The 16,887-nt window shown below is 45.1% G+C and overlaps 1 protein-coding gene across 1 annotated transcript in view; it reads left to right on the top strand.

The window, feature by feature from the left end:
* The window catches only part of LOC138498547 (maestro heat-like repeat-containing protein family member 1), a 262,370-nt gene extending 252,219 nt beyond the window's left edge, over positions 1–10,151 (top strand). The window contains exons 14-16 of the mRNA XM_069622325.1: positions 4,159–4,293; positions 7,861–7,962; positions 9,852–10,151. Coding sequence (XP_069478426.1) covers positions 4,159–4,293; positions 7,861–7,944 — 219 coding nt within the window. The 3' untranslated portion in view covers positions 7,945–7,962; positions 9,852–10,151. The remainder of the gene's footprint in view (positions 1–4,158; positions 4,294–7,860; positions 7,963–9,851) is intronic.
* Positions 10,152–16,887: the final 6,736 nt, after the last annotated feature.

The following is a 16,887-nucleotide window of genomic DNA, read 5'->3' as shown; positions in this document are numbered from 1 at the left end:
GAGTGCGAAAGGTGATCTCCGTAGCTTCTGCTGAGGGAACGCAGAGGTACCCACTACATGATGCCAGGGCAGCGAGCGCTGCTCGCTGGGGCCTCCATGAGGAAAAGGTGGAGCGGAAAGAAGCCAAGAAGCAAAACAGAGATGCTTGAAGGAGCGATGGCCAACCGGTGAGTGTAAAGAAGGGAACACTTGTACTGGGGCACTCTGAGGCCTGGAAACAAGCATATATGAATGCCGAACGAACTGAAAACGATCGCAATTGCTGTGAAAGTTCAAGCCAAGTATTTTACTTAACAAAATGCAAAGTGTTATTAATACTTTTGAGAAGTGCAACAAGCATTATTGAATACCGAGCGAACTGAAAGATATTTTGAGACGAAAGCAAATGGTCAGCATTTATGAATAAAGTGAAAGCAAGTGCAAACAAGGTGGTGGAAAAGGGTGAACACCACTGATAGAGTTGTATGAAATACATATAAATGGTGAACACTGCGGAGTGCGTGGTGTGAAATACACTTTGTGGCAAAAGGCTGCCAAGAAGAATCTGAAAGAAATACAGGCCAAAGATACAAAGATGTGAGATACATGTTGTGGCAAAGCCCAGAGACTGCCAGGGAGAATCTGAAATAAGTGTTGGCCAATGAAACAGGTTCAGAGACAGAGAAAACCTGTGTTGGCGAAAACCTGAATGATACCGAAGCATAACAAGATGCCTAGGGTTATCGGATGCATGGCCTGTGATGGGTGGAAAGTGTGGTCTGGCAACTGCACCTAGACCGAGTGACCCCTACTTGGAAAGAGACACGGAAAAGCAAATGTAAAGAAGATTCCATTGTGCAACGGTTGCTGTAGTGCATGAGAGAGGCAGACAGAGAGCAACCCAATGGAACTATTCGAAAGCCTGGATGGTTTAGGAGTTAAATTGGAACTGTTTTGAAAGCAAGGAGATTTTAACTGATGATCCTTTTGAAGCTGGAAGAGCTAAACTCTTGGGGGAGAGAACCCTGAGACCGTAACTTGAGAAAAGCCTGAATATCCAAGGAGGGGTTTGAATTGCTCATTGTTCTTTTATTTTGAAGTTGAAAGATTGGGACTTTTGAGGACGTGATCCCCAAGACTTTGTGAACTAAGTCAAACTCTCAGAGAAGAAAACCCTTGAGACTTTTGAAACTGTGTTAAACTCTTGGGAATGGGAATCCCCAGACCTTTTGAACTGTGTTGAAAATGTGTGGAAGGGATCCCCCGAGGCCTTTTAGAACCGTTCTGAACTTGGGGAAGGGGCAGCTGAGTATAAGCCAGGAGCAGGAAGAAGCTCAGAACTTTGTTTTGGACACTATTTCCTTTGCTGCTGACATCCCTGCACATTATATATATTTAGATGTGAGGGCAAGTATAGGTTTTGGACACAGACGTTTGAGTTGAACTTACCGACACAGACTATCCTTAGTTTCCTTTCGGTAGGGAAATCCAACCTTAGCATAGGGCAATCTAGGCCTACTCCATCCGGACATTTAAGAAAAATAAAACCTTTTATTTAGAATATTTAATCTGTTGTCTGTGTCTTACTTCCTGATGCCTTCACAGTAAGTAATGATAAGTAATGGCAGGATCAAGGTCAGGTTGCGGAAATCAAACCTAAAGTTATCAAATGGTTTATCCAGGTGGGGAGCCCTCTGGGTAGTAGATCATGTGATAAAAGCAGAGGCGGAAGCCTTGTCATATTCTGAGTAACTCCGAGGGCACAGAGAGTTTGGTAATGTCAACCCAAAAGACACCAATTGATTTTTCCTAGTGGTTGTTTGGCTTCAGATTAATGCATTGTGTGAACAAGTGGTTGATGTTTGCCATTGTCCGAGTACTCTTACTTGTCTTTGGGAGAATTCACTAGTAAATACTTGACTTTGTTTTGTCCAGGCCAGCATTGTGCTTTGTTTATGGTTTATGGGATATTGGCACTCTTGTTGAGTATCCTAGGCTACATCTCTTGAAGGTGAGATGATATTTAAAGACGTGACAATATGCATGACACTTTGCATGTCCCGGCTAAAGGGTTCATGAATGGACAAGTCAAGAAGATGACAGATTGAAGGGTCACTGTAATTCAGATAGTTTGATAGTCGTACAATGGAGACAGCAGCTGTCTGTAATGTTTCTCTTTAATACAGTGCTGTACGCCACAGCCTGCATTTGGTTTTAGAAAGTTAGAGTACTTCTATTTGGATTATGTTTGCTCTTGAGGAATGACTAAAACTGGTTATATCATGACTTTAATTGAATCACCTTATGGTCTGGTTGCGTAGAACTCCCAGGTATAGAAAGACTTGGAGAAGTATATGTCTTCCAATGTATTTAAAAGGATAATAAAATTATTATTATTATTAATAATAATAATAATAATAATAATAATAGTATAGAAAACGCATAGATCTACCACTGGTAACATCAGCTGCATAAGGATAAAATGCTATGTACTTTGCTACTATTCAAACCTATGATTCACTGGGCTGTACATCTTTGGAGAGTCACCCACCTGGGCATAGTATTGGCCTCATTGTTCAACATGTCCACTCTTTTTACATCTATTTTTGGACCATGTCATGTCTGTTTGTTTTAGTAAAATTACAGTGAACAGGAGAGGTCCGGCAGATTTCTGGTTGTTTGCTGTGATCATCATCGTACATTAATTAACCACAAGATTGTTCTCATGACCAAAGCTCATATGTTGCATGGGGTGGTTTGCCGTGCTCATCCCATGCTGTGTGTGCATCTTCCACCATTGGCTGTGCATCATGGATGTCAAAAGGGCCTCCTCTTTTTTTAATCTTTAAAGTAACATGTCAATCAGGTTAACACTGTGATTGAGGGATTTGAAACCGCAGAGAAGTGAATAAACCTCAAGAGAGATTGTCTGCCGTCTTGCATTGTGGTATGCAGTTGTAGTGACCCTGTGGAAGAGGTCAACTTTTCCACGTCCAAAGCAGTGTCCAGTCCTTTCATAGTTACATCACCTGCTAGAAATATAAAAGGCTACCACATGGGCATAGGTGTACTCCTTCACCAAGCATTACTATATGGCTATTGGCAGGTCATTCCATTATCTGCTCATTTAATGTGGCTAATATATAGTCAAGCGTCCCCATGTCAGGCTCTGTAGTGTTTAATGTATGTTGGAGATTATACTCTCATGACTGTGCCATAAGGGCAGGAAAAATGCATGCTTTGGCTTGGCAATCTGCATAATTGAAATCTTTGAAGAAGCCATCACATCACTTTCATCAGCATCCACTTGCAAAGTGTCTGTCCCACTCTGCCTGTTATTATATATATATATATATATATATATATATATATATATATATATATATATATATATATATATATGTGTAGAATGGTTATAAAGAGATTCTAGAGCAGAGGTCCTACCAAGCAAGCAGGCAGAAACGAAGAGCGGACAAATTGAAATGGGTTCATTTTTGCTGTTGCCTCAAAATATTATGGAATAAGATTCCAGCGATGCCGTTGTATAACTGTCTCCTTCAGCGATTGACGTCCACAGCTTTTCAAGATATGTGTACTGTCCACTGATTGAGTAATGATGATTGCTAATGTGTACCCTGACCCTGTGGAAGGCTTACACGCCCAGGTACTCTCCCTTTTCACGAGGATGACTTTCCTGGGAGGACTTGTATTTTGGGGGAGGAAGGTTAGTTTACAACCGCACACACACCGCCTCTTTTGCCCCTTAATTCTACTGTTGTTGAAGCAGTGTTCACACTCTACATGCAGAATTAATAGAAATAACTCGTCAAACTCAATGCTCCCAACCACCACTTAAACAAAGGCTTTATTTATCCAGTGTAAATGATAGAATGTGGCTTCTCCTGAATTTCAATTCATAAAAACAAAATGGCTTCACCCATACAGTCTATATATCAGTGCATACACCGTTGCCTTTCCAAAAGGCACTTTGTTGAATGCCTTTTAGTGATTTTCTTTGTAATGATATGTGGCTTTGTAGAAAAGGCTCTTCCTCCTTTATTAGAGCTGTTGGATTACTGAGCACCACACGCCCCTCTCACAGAAAACCTGATTATGAGGAGTCAACATACTTCTTTGCTCGCCCCAGCTCAGATCTGAAGACTGTTCTATTTCTTGCAGGTCATTCTGACAGTTTTAGATTTACTGTCTGACTTAATCGACAAAGAATGCTTTGACAGAACGGATAAGGCTGTCGTTCAATACTTGGCCAATCACTGCAACCTTTCAACCAACGTGTTTCCCATCTACTCCGAGGTAAGGATGTGTTTTTCCTAAAGCTGAATCTGGTTGGGGTTCAGGGTTTACACAATCAATATCCATACCATACATTGGCAGCACCACAATTTAGGACCTGACATTATTAAGCTATCTTTTGATAATGGGTTCAGCGGTCAAACCGATCCATGATTTTAATATGTTGATCCACTGCGGTGCCATTGGCTGCTCACGACTCCACCATATTATGCTTTGGTACGTCTGATGCTGCTAGTATTTCTACCACAACCCTCTGCAACTTGCATGGTCCCAGGTGCCCTAGCGAATCTGCAAAGAGGCATTTGTGTGTGGAGGGGAGCCTTGTTTGTCTGCAGTGCAAGTAAGCAATGGCCGGGTTGTGGGAGTTATGTTAGTTGGTTGTAGGGGTGTACTTGTCCGATGTTCGATGTCTGTTGGAAGGGGTACTCAATTGATATGTGTGGGTGGCTCAATTGGTATGTGTATTGTATTGGAGCGCAGAATTTGAGCGGGTTAAAGCAGAGAACAGGCAAGGGAAACCAAAATGGGCAGGTTGGTGATAGCACAGGTGATCTTGAAGTTACATGCAGGAAATCATAACATGCCATAGCTAGCACTGAACAAGGCACAACAAGTTATTAAAAAATATAACATATTTATTTATTTTACATTTATAAAGCGCACATGCAGCCCGTGGGCATCGAGGCACTGTTACAGATGGTAGTGACTTAGTTACATGAATCTTACAGAACTTGCTTGCATATTGAAAACATTACAGAATACATGATCAAACAAACAACCAAGTTTTGAGAGCTTTTCGGAAGGCCAGGTGTTATGGTTCTGCTCGGAGGGTAAGCAGCAGAGCGTTCCATTCCCTAGGAGCAATAAATGGCAAGCTTGCCCCGCCTTCTCTGGCTCGTTTGAGTCTAGGCACTGTGAGTCGGTTGGAGTATAGTGTACGAGTGGGTCTGGAGGTGCAGGTTCTGCTTATTCTCTGTGAGAGGTAGGGTGGGGCTGTGTGGTTGATGCATATGTGTGTGATGGCAAGTGTTTTGAACAGGACACGTTCTCTAACGGGTAGCCAATGGGTCTGTCTTCTAGCAGAAGAGGTGTGGTCCCTTTTGGGAATGCCTAAGGCTGCACAGAGAGCATTATTTTGAATGGTTTGGAGTTGCATTATATTTTTTTCTGATGTACCAGTGAAGAGGACATTGCAATAATCCAGTCTAATCCCAATTATGGCACGCACAATGGATAGACAGTTTTCTGTAGTAAGGAATGGTCTGGCTGTGTTTAGCAATATAGTATAGTAGGCTGCAGATGACGCAATGGCGTTAACTTGCCTGGACATGGAGAGGTGGAATCGAGGTATACTCTGAGGGTTTTTATGCCCTGTGAGACTTGGATTTGGATGTTGTCAATGGTGGAGGCAGAGTATTGGTTATTTTGTTTCTTCAACGTTTCCATGAGTCCTATCAGTAGTAGCTCGGTCTTGTCTACATTGAGGCAGAGCCAGTTCTTTGCCCAGGCCTGGGTGGTGGAGTAGACTGAGTTAAGGGTCTTGGCGTCCACCTCATAGTTACCAGATAAGGGGATGAGGACTTGTGTATCGTTGGCATAGTTGATGTAGGCTATGCTGAGTGAGTCCAGAATGGTGGACAGTGGTCTGGTGAAGATGTTATAGAGCATGGGGGAAATGCGGGATCCTTGCGGAATGCAGCACAGAATGGTGGTCAGGGTGGTGCATGCCTGGTCAGAGAACACTCTCATTGCTCTACCTTGGAGGAAAGAGGTGAGCCAGACGGTTGCGTTGGGTAGCAGTGTGCCGATGATGAAAGATGGTGGCAGAGTATTCTGTGATCTATGAGGTCAAAACCTGCCGATAGGTCTACGAGGCGGAGTAACACTGGTTTACCTGCATCCTTGATATCATCCATCTAATTTTTGAGGTTGAGCAATAATGACTCAGTTCTGTGACCAGGGCGCAAGCCAGACTGGGCCTCATTACGACCCAGGCGGTAAGTTACCGCCTGGGCCGTGACTTTACCACCATGGCGTAAACTACGTTTACGCCATGGTGGTTGGCGGACTTACCGCCCCATTCCGACCTTGGCGGGGCGGTAAGTCCCCAATCCCCATTTACCCTTCCCCATTCCCATTTTTGCCCCATAGGGCATAATGGGAGTGGGGAAGGCGTTAATTACGCCACCGTAAATTACGGTGGCGTAATTAACTCCATGGTCCCTTAGCGCCATGGATTTTAACACCTGCTAAAAGCAGGTGTTAAATCCGCCATGGCGCTAAGGGACCTCGTACTCAGGCGGTAAGGGTCGGCGCTGTTTACGCTGCCGTTAACCCCTTACCGCCTGGGTCGTAATGAGGCCCACTGTCTCAGTCCAAGGATACTGTTTGATTCAAGGAAATGTTGGATCTGTAAATATGCTGCTTTCTCCAGTATTTTTAGCAGGAATGGGACTGTGGTTATTGGTCTGAAGTTGCTTGGGGATGTAGGGTCGAAAGAAGATTCTTTTAGCAAGGGGCATACCCAAGCTTCCTTGAGGCTAGAGGGGACGAGCCCAGAGGCAAAGGAGACATTTATGAACGCGGTGAGGAATGGAGCAAGTGTGTCTGTGCAGTCATTAATGATTGAGGCGGGCATATGTCACCTTTACAGTTGGGTGGTTTGATGGTCTTCATAAGGGCAATGAATTCTGGCTCATTGACGTTTTGAATGCAAAGAGTGGGGTGTTGTTAGAGCTGCGATTGGAGGTAGTTGTGCGGGGCTTGTTGGGGGTTCAGGGTGTTGGTTAGTCTGGATTCTTTTGTGAAGGGAGTTTAGTTGGTTAAGCATAGCTGATATGTATGTCGGCACACCAAGTGGATCCTAGTTATTACCACCCTTTCAGTGAGTGTATCAATAATGTTACCACCCTTTCAGTGAGTGGATCATTGTCGTTACCACGTGTTAGTGGGTGGATCCTTGTTACCACCCTTTCATTGAGTGGATCCAGGTTCCCTTTCAGTGGGTGGATCCTTGATACCACCCTTTTAGTGGGTGGATCGTCTTTGTTACCACCCTTTCAGTGAGTGGGACATTGTTGTTGCCACCCTTTTATGGGTGGATCCTTGTTGTTACACCTTTTCAGTGAGTGGATCCATGTTACCACCCTTTCAGTGGTTGGATCCATGTTGTTACTACCCTTTCAGTGGGTGAATCCTTGTTGTTACCACCCTTTCAGTGGGTGAATCCTTGTTGTTACCACTCTTTCAGTGGGTGGATCCTTGTTGTTACCACCCTTTCAGTGAGTGTATCCGTGTTGTTACCACCCTTTCAGTGGGTGAATCCTTGTTGTTACCACCCTTTCAGTGGGTGGATCCTTGTTGTTACCACCCTTTCAGTGAGTGGATCCATGTTGTTACCACCCTTTCAGTGAGGAAGAGCCATTTGTTACTTGTGGCACTCCCTTGACAAATATGATCTCTGGAGCTATTTTCCTAAAGCCTAACTTCCCCTGTCATATACAGTATTCAGGAATCTTTATTTTGAAAAAATATCACGGACCTGCATTCTATTTTGTCCCCCCACAGGAAACCAACTATGTTGAGGAAGATGATGAGAAAAGTTATATCCGGGACAAAAGTTTTGAAATACTGCTGAAACTACACTCTTAATAAACCATAACACATAAGGTAAGCAACAGGGGACCATGATAGCCGTGTTTATGCCCTCTTAAAAATCATTTCTGCTCTTTATTTCTGAAGAGGAATTAGAAACAATGTTAGGAAATGTAAGTAACTGGACATTCCTCTTCATGTGTTTCACCCACTGATGGTGAAATAGTAATAGAATGCAGGCGTGTCTGTGATTTATATAACATAAACCAAGATAGAAAGTAAAAGAGCAAGGGGAACATCGTGGGGGCAGGGGCATCTTGTCGGTCTGTGATACTCATTGATGGGTAAAGTGTTCCTTGAGGAGCAGCGTCTTCAGGTCATATCTGAAGCGGAGGAGGGAGGGAGACAGCCTAATGTTAGCAGGAAGGTTGTTCCAGAGGGTGGAAGCATGGCAGGAGGACCTCCTCAGATTGTGATCTTTCTAGGTGAGCATGCTTTGGGAAGTCAATGCAAGGGCCATCTATAGGAAACCAGCAGGCTAGACCTGCCACAATGTAAAACCACAGATGATTAGTACCCAGAGGGGTTGTTGATCTCAGAAAGGGGTATTGGAGGATCGCCAATTCACCCCACCATGATCCCCGCCACATGACAGGGGACAAGCACAATGTCATATATCAGGCCAGTCTGGGAATCTACATATAAAACAGACCCCTCACCTGGTAATACATCTCAATCCAGATCTCTAAGGAGTACCTGCAGGATGGCATTAGTACACCCACTCCCAAACTGGGAGATCCCTATCAGACTAAACTTATAACACTATTTATTTACAGCGCACATAACTCGTAGGTATCGGCGCTAATTTCATTGTGGAAGGGTAGGTCATTTATAACAACCATGAGTTTTTCTTTTTTTCTTTCCCAAGTGCGGTTCCAGGATTCGAACCTGTGTTTGTTGAGCGTGGTCTTGCTTCCAAGACCCGTGCATTGCCACAGAGCTATCGTTCAAAAGCAGATGCATTCCCTTTAAGGAAAAGGGTTTCTTTTCTCTGCCCTTGATGAAGGCAGTGTTTAGATACTGTTACAACTTTCCTCAGGACAACAATTATTGATTTCCAGCAGAAAGTATACAATAGTTGTCATAAGTATGGATGTTGGGGAAATACCCAAAAATGTTGAGAAAAAAAAACAAAGGGTAAAAAATTCCAAACTCGACACAGTAAAAAAAAATATGAAAATGTTGAATAAGGGGAGCGGGGGTTGTGGGTGTGTCCCCGGTCCCCTTGTTCGACCTTATGGGATTTCCAGGGCAGTGGGTGTCCAACATAACATGGAAAGCGTGGGACAATAAAGGAAAACAAATAAGAAATGGACCCTGCAGCGTCAGTTCGCACCCATAATTTGGAGATGGCACTAACGTTACAGGGAGAAGCCGGAACGCAGGGAGACAAAGGCTTGTAAGTGCAGGTAGTTTGGGATCATTTTAAGGGGTACAGGGGTGGTGAATAGAGGGGATAAGGGCATCCAACATTTTTATTTTCTGAAATAAATTTCAGCATAATTCAGCCACAGTAAAATCTGCCGCACAATGATCACGCATAACCGATATTGGTAAGTTCCATTATACACCAAATAGCCCATCTCGGTACAAACTCACCAACCGCATTTTTTAAAACACAGAGCACTGTCTGACAGTGAGACCGTTGGGCAGGTCTACCTTCCATGTCAGAATCCATTTACTTGAGCCCCTGACAGTTCGTAAATCTGGGTGATGATTCCCCCCTTAGCAGATGGAAATCCATCCCATTGGGCTCGGATGATTCACCCGCCAGCGCATTGATAGAAAAACAATGGAAAATATACATCTGCCTCTGAAATGGGAAGGATGGGAGCCTGTTCAGTGTTTGCTACCATGTGATATTGTGCTGCACATGCTATAAACGTTTGTGTTGTCTATTTTAGGTCCATGGATGAACCATCAAGTTTCAAGGCTGGTCGAAAAATCATGCAAAGTGCCTTTCAGAAAACATGAAGCTGGTTCCCCATAACTCCAATCAAAAGCGAAAGCTTTGGGAGAACAAGCAGGCACAGCAGACCAACTGTGAATCAGGGGAGATCTAGCCATGGTGTCAACAAACACTACCTGAGCTGATGGGGAAAGAGATCCAATGGATGCCAGAGCTCGGCCACGAGATCATGTGTTGTGTACATACATACTTCAAATCTTAATCATAATTAATAAAATTACATTTATTGCACCTCAACTTTGTCTAACCCTTTTTCTCTGACAATCCCACTTTGAATGATTTTCTTTCATTTTAAGGTAACCATTTAAACGTACGCAGAGTAACATTTTTCCTAGCAGATGCAAACTCATAGTGGTTGTTGGCAAGGGAGTTGCTAGGTCTGGAAAAGACCCGGGGCTATGCTAATGTCGGGACTGTTGGGACTGGGGGCTAGCTAGCCTTTTGGCTGTAGCTCCTGAGATTCTATCCGGGGCTACAACCAAAAGATCAGGGGCTACAGCCCCATTAGCCCCCCCCCCTAGCAACGCCCCTGGTTGTTGGTGCTACAATGTAAGCATACAAAGTGTCCTGGAAGAGATTTGGAAGTTTCAAAGAAATGTACATTGCATGCATATAGATGCTTTCGATTGTAATGGCATCCTCTTCACCAATTAAAAGAAATCCTTTATTTTAGTCCTTCCTTTTTTTATTCCCTTGATATTAACAAATTGCACGCTGGGCCCTTAAAACGTTAGCACTTGCATGCTGCTTGGTCCCCTACACACACTTTTTTCAACACTGACAAAGTGCAGTGTAAGCCCGAAGAGTAAATAAAGGAGAAATTGCCTTTACTTTTGACTTTTACTCTTCGTTTTTTGAGAAAAAAATGGACTAATAATGGATTGCAATGGAATCTGCCTACAGGTTTAATGCTGTAATGGCAACATTAAAATGCAGACACGTGGGCCTCATTATGAGTTAGGCAGATCGGTAAAATACAGGGGTAAATGTGGCGGTAACACCGCCGCATTTACCACTCCGCCCAATCCCGTGTTCTGGGGAATTCACCTTCATCTCCAGCTCAGAGCTGGAGATGAATGTGCCGGCTTCAAGGCCATTTTCAGCTATATTACCACCAACGATACTACCTCCGGCGGTAATAGCGCCCCCCAACCACACACCCCCCCCGCCCAAATCATGAAGCCCACTCGGTGGAAATGTCTCTCACACTGGAAATTAAACTGAAACATACACTATGCTACAACTTCACAACTCTTCCTTTAAATATTAGGTCTATCAAACTAGTGTCACAAGTCTAGACGGAGGCAGAGGCTCTCTCTCACTGTATGCAAGCAGATTAATGGAGATTCCAGAGACAATGCTAGAATATATCAGATTAAAGGTACATACCAAGCTGTTAGTTGAAACAGGTATTCACAGGAACTGCAGGAGCAGGCTGTAAACAAAGAAACAAAGAAAAGGCAAAGACAAGCAAGTATACTGGGCAACTTGGATTGATCAGAAATAAGGGTGTACTGGAATATGATAAGGGGTCTCCAGGGATTAAGGAAAGCCCTTGGGATAGGTACCAGCAGATTACTCTTAACAACAGTCATATAGCAACGTCATGACTTAGGCATGCCGAGGAAACTGTTGTATTCAGTGCAAGGGTAAAACTGAAAGACCATATACTGAGGCAGGTACAACTTCAACGGACTAGGTGAAGGCAATAGAAGTCTTCCCTTATCTGACCTGAACGGAGACCAACCCAGGGTCACACTGTAAAACAGATTCAAGTGGAGGCACAACAGTGGACCAAGATGTATACAAGTGGAAAGCAGCATTGAAAGAAATAACCAGGTACAGGACAGGATATCAGAAGCTAGAACAGGCAGGTTGCAAAGCAAGGAGCCCAGAGGAACAGGGCAGAAGGCAGAGGAGTGTGGCAAGGCTGCCAGGCAGGAAATCCCAGAGGAGAAGGGCAGAAGGCAGCGGAGTGTGGCAAAGCCGTCAAGCAGGAACCCAGAGGAGCAGGGCGGAAGGCAGCAGAGTGCGGCACAGCCGTCAGGCTGGAGCCCAGAGGAGCAGGGTAGAAGGCATCGGAGTGGGGCAGAGCCGTCATGTGGGAGCAGAGGAGCAGGGCGGAAGGCAGCGGAGTGTGGCAGAGCCGTCAAGTGGGAGCCCAGAGGAACAGGGCGGAAGGCAGCGGAGTGTGGCAGAGCCGCCAGGTGGAAGCCCAGAGGAGCAGGGCAGAACGCTGCAGCAGACTGGAGAGGGAGCTGCAAGCATCAACAGCAACAGGAATCAAAAGGCCAAAAGAGGATTTGCAGGAAAGGTCAAAAACTGGTAACAGGAGCACCAGCACAAACTCCCAGTGGAAGCAGTTGACTGACAACTGCTTCTGTTCAAAGTGAGCTTATAAAGGCCCTCCCAACCAGCAGGCCAGCAGGGTGGAGCCGATTGCAGACTCTGGCAGCTGTGTTCAATTAAGGCCAGCCCTGGCTTCAGTAGCCTGCAGCAGTAGCAGCAGTAGTTTCTAATCACGTGCTCTCCAGCTCTCCTAGCCTTCAGTAGCTTGGAACAGGTGAATGCAATCAGGCCCTCTACAGCTCTTAGTAGCTTGCTGCAAACAAATGTATTTAGTTTGCCTCCTTCAGCCCTCTGTCTTTTGGACAGCATACATGTCCCAGAATGCATCTGCTGGTTTAACCCAAAAGCCGGAATGGAACATGCAATTAGATTAGTCCAAAACTGCAGCGGTAAAACAAGGAAATAAAGGAAGAGGCGCATGTAGCGGTGCTGGGTGGCAGGCAAGCAGGATTGTGGCAACTAGACCTAAAAGCAAATGCAGCAATGGAGAATAAACAAGTTCCAACATGGCGTGTAATGTGTCCAATGTTAAAGATGGGCGTGCTCCAGAAGAGTCCACGAAACAAACAAGGGACTCCATTATGGAGAAAGTATGTCTCTGCAGATGTAAAGTGCTCAATCTGACCTTTAGGGTGAAATGTGTTGTTTGTACTGTCACGCTCGGGTTGTCCACAATGGAGCCAATAAAGAAGCCATGTGACTGCTGAAGGGGTCGGAGTATTTTTCAAATTTACTGGAGAGAGTGCCGCCATTTTCTGGAGGAGGAAGAATACCTGTGCTATTATATATATATATATATATATATATATATATATTTATATGTATGCATTATAGGGCAGCAGGTGCCACCCTAGTTAAGGTGAGTGACTTGATCCATAGGAAATGTGAAAATTCTATTACTAATGACCTTTTACTTGCAGGACGGATTTGGCTGATATTTTCCAACCAAATTGTTTGTCACAGGCCCCCCAAGCCTCGTTAAGAAATGAAAAAAAAGCAAAAAACACTGTTTTTGGCCTACATCCATTCATTTTCCCATAGAGAAAAAGTCTGAAATATGTCAAGCCGAAGCACAAAATCTGCTGGATGGAACTGGACCAAATAAGAACCAATTTGGGCACAAAGCATTGACTTGATTTCCAGGACAGGTTTGGGGTAAATCTGCCCAGGAGTTGTTAAAATATTTGATGGGGAAGGGGCTGCCCCCTGTTCCCACCTCCCAAAAATAGCTATATCTACCCTTGTGCGTTGCAGCAAAGAGGCTATGAGGCTTTTCAAAAATGAAAAAGCAGCTATTGTTCCCCAAAATTCAATTGCTAATAACGTTTGACTTGGTGGATGGATTTGGATGAAATGTTCAAAACAAAATGTTTGGCAAGCTTCCCCCGCCAACCCCCCTGTATCCCCCAAACTGCATAAGATGGGTACATTCAGTGATTTAAGTGGGGTAAGAAATTGAAGGGGGGGGGCTTCATTTGAGGGTGTGGCATGCATGATGGGTGTGGCCAGAGACTTGATGGGTGTGGCCTAACAATGAGCATGTAAACATGGTCTGGCCAACTAAGTGCATAGCGCAACACAGTCTGCTTGCTACATTCCTTCAAGTATAACAAATCAAAGCTCAAGGCCATAAAGGCCGGTGTGTGATGAGAAGAAGCTGGGATCAGCGGAGGACAGCTGTGACCAACATAAGGAAGCGAAAGGCTGGGGGTCATGGGTAGGCAGCGGGGTTTTTGAATCTGAAGAGACTGGCCAGGGGAAGCCAGACAGGGAAATATGGGTGGGTGCGGGGAGTGCCCAGCTCATTCGGAATGCGTGCTTGCAATGTGAGTTCCAGTCTGTGATCTGAACATGCTACCCCTCCGCCAAGGGGCCCTTCCATCCCATAGAACAGGCAAAAAAAATAACTTGTCCACATTCCCCATCAACAACTCCCTCACGAACAGTGCTGGAAATGGAAACTATTTTCTGTGAATCTGATCCCATCACCGAGCAGGGGTGTGCGGGTGGATTGCTCTCATTACACCCCTGTCCCTGCAATAAACATTTGCCTCTGCAGAGATCAATCATTACCAGCTGGAAAATAACCCAAGGTAAAGGTGTTTCCCCTAATGGTTCTGCACACCTTTTTAAACTTAGAAGCTGTATTTTAATATTTCCTGCAGAGTAAAATCCTAATGAGTGATTTCAGAGGCATCTTAACTTCCTCTTGTGGGTAAGTGCCTTGCCCCTCCTGTACCTAACAACCTACCTTGGAATCTCTGTTTAATGCAGTCTAAGCACTAAACCAATGTAAAGGGAGCACATAGGGCCTCATTACATGTTTTGCGGTAGCCTTGCCGGTAACCGTCATTATGGCCCTGCCGAACCTGTTAATTGCCCATTCACAGGCACCAGAAAATATTCTTCCCCATTCCCATTTGAGCCCCATAGGGCTCAAATGGGAATGGGGAAGCCGGATGCACCGGCACCATTAGTGAATGGTGCCGGTGCATCCGACATGCTCTGCTCGTGGATGCCAGTACGCCCTCCAGGCTAGTCCTGGAGGGCGGGAAGGCACCCCCGAGCAGAACTCGTAGTTTGCCAGTATGGTAACAACGGTACCGGCAAGCTTACCAGTACCATAGTTACCGGACCGGCAAACTTGTAATGAGGCCCGTTTTTTTCCCGGATCCTACATCAGGGCAGACATTTTTTTTGCCAGATCCTGAATCCTTGAAAATCCATCCCAATTCCAGAACTGCTTATGGATCAAGGTGGGAAAAGCACTGGCTATCAAAACACTGCAAATAAAATACGAGTCGGAACAGAGCATTGAAGGAGAGAGCAAATGTCAGTGAGAGCCAGGAGAAGCGCGTATGCATTCTTGCACCCATACAAGTATATATATGCTATCTGTCTATATGATGCTAGTCTTTCTGAGTTTGCAGTTCTGCCTCTCTCCCTCTGATTCTTTAGTTCTGTTGACCTCTCTGCTCTCCCTCCCTCTTCCTATAGTGTGTTGTTATTCTCTTTGTCTACCCTCCTTTACTCCCCTTTCTCTTTGTAGCTCTATCTACTAGCCTATTGCTCTCTCATCCTCTCGCTCCCACTCCCTGCCCCCTCTATCAATCTGTAGTTCTGTGTGCTAGCCTTTATCTCTCTCTCTACTCTTTCGCTCTATTTCCCTCTCCCTGTAGTTTCTCCCGCTTTATATCTCATCATCTTTGGACTTGGTTTCAATCCCTCTCTCTGTCTCCTGCTCACTCTCTCTCCCTCTTTTCTTCTCTTTGTACTTCTGTCTGCCAGCCTCCTCCTCTCCACCTCTCTTTCTTTGTATTTTGTCTCCTAGTCTCACTCTTTTCCTTGCATAAATTTTTAGGATGACTCTAGTCTAAATGTTTCTCTCTCCCTCTCTCTCTGTCTCCCTCCCTCTTTCCTTTCCTCTTAGTCTGGCTCTCTGTCTTGCTGTCTGCAAACTGCCCCTTCTCTCTTTTTTGAAATAGGTGTCTTCCCTTTTCTCACTGCCCTTCCACTACCTCTCTCCCTCTCACTGTGGCCCCATCTAGTAGCCCCAATGTGTCTTTCTCGGTCTCGCTCCCCAAAGGCCTCTTGCTCCTTCGTGTAAAGTAAACTGCTCACAGGCATCATCCTGCGCCGAATTACTCCAAAATATCTACATCGGAAGTGGGCTCCCAAGTGGCTGTTTGGCTGTGGTGGACGTGTGCCTGTGCTTGGACTGTTTCAACTTGCCTCATTGAAACTTGCTTATCTCGCCATCCGCGAGAGGAATCCTACGAGTTACCGCAACGTGAACGCTTTGGAACCGTGATCAAGTAATTGAACCCTCTTTACTGGTGCTGCTAAAGTGTCATTATTGTTTGTGTGCCGCGGTGTCAACGCGGCTCACTGTGCTTCTGAAGAACTTCCTGACCAGTACTTACCAGAGTTTACTCTGTTCTCTCCTTCTGTAGCGCCTCCTGTCTCCGCCCCCTGCTCGCCCACACTGCCCGCCCATTACTGCATCACTTCCTATATTTACTGTGTGCGCGTGCATCCACACGCACGCATACGAAGTGGGCTCCCAAGTGGCTGTTTGGCTGTTCGGATGAGCGGGAGTGTGGGGGTACAGGAGCTTAAGATTGAAGTTTCCAAGGTTGGATACTTGTTACGATTATTCACTGTGGTAAAGAAGTCATGCTTATATATTGAAATGGTACTGGGTATGTAAAGATCTGACACGTGTGAGACCTCTGATAGCGGTCTTTTGCTAATTCTAGGGGCTGTGCTCAGGTGTATGATTAAAGGACAATTCATTACCTAATAGGGTATAACATATTATACCCTACAGGCCGGTCAAGTGGCACAGCGAGTAGAGCGCCCGCTTTGACACCCGTGCAGAGCTTGTTAACGCAGGTTCGAATCCCGGCGGGGCCAAACTCAGCCTTTCATCCTTCCGAGGTCGATAAATGAGCACCACACACCGTGGGTAATAATAAGCAGCGCTCAGATACCTAAGGGTTTGTAGCGCTATATAAAAGCCTAATTATTATTATATATAATAGATATAAGGGGTATAACTGCTGGCGCCTCTGTAATTGAAAGGCAAACATGGTTAAAAACGTACGCAGTGGCAAACGTTG

This window comes from Ambystoma mexicanum, chromosome 5q, assembly GCF_040938575.1.
Source record: "Ambystoma mexicanum isolate Mex_15411 chromosome 5q, UKY_AmexF1_1, whole genome shotgun sequence".
Lineage (NCBI taxonomy): Eukaryota > Metazoa > Chordata > Amphibia > Caudata > Ambystomatidae > Ambystoma > Ambystoma mexicanum.
This window is presented reverse-complemented; position numbering and strand designations above follow the sequence as displayed.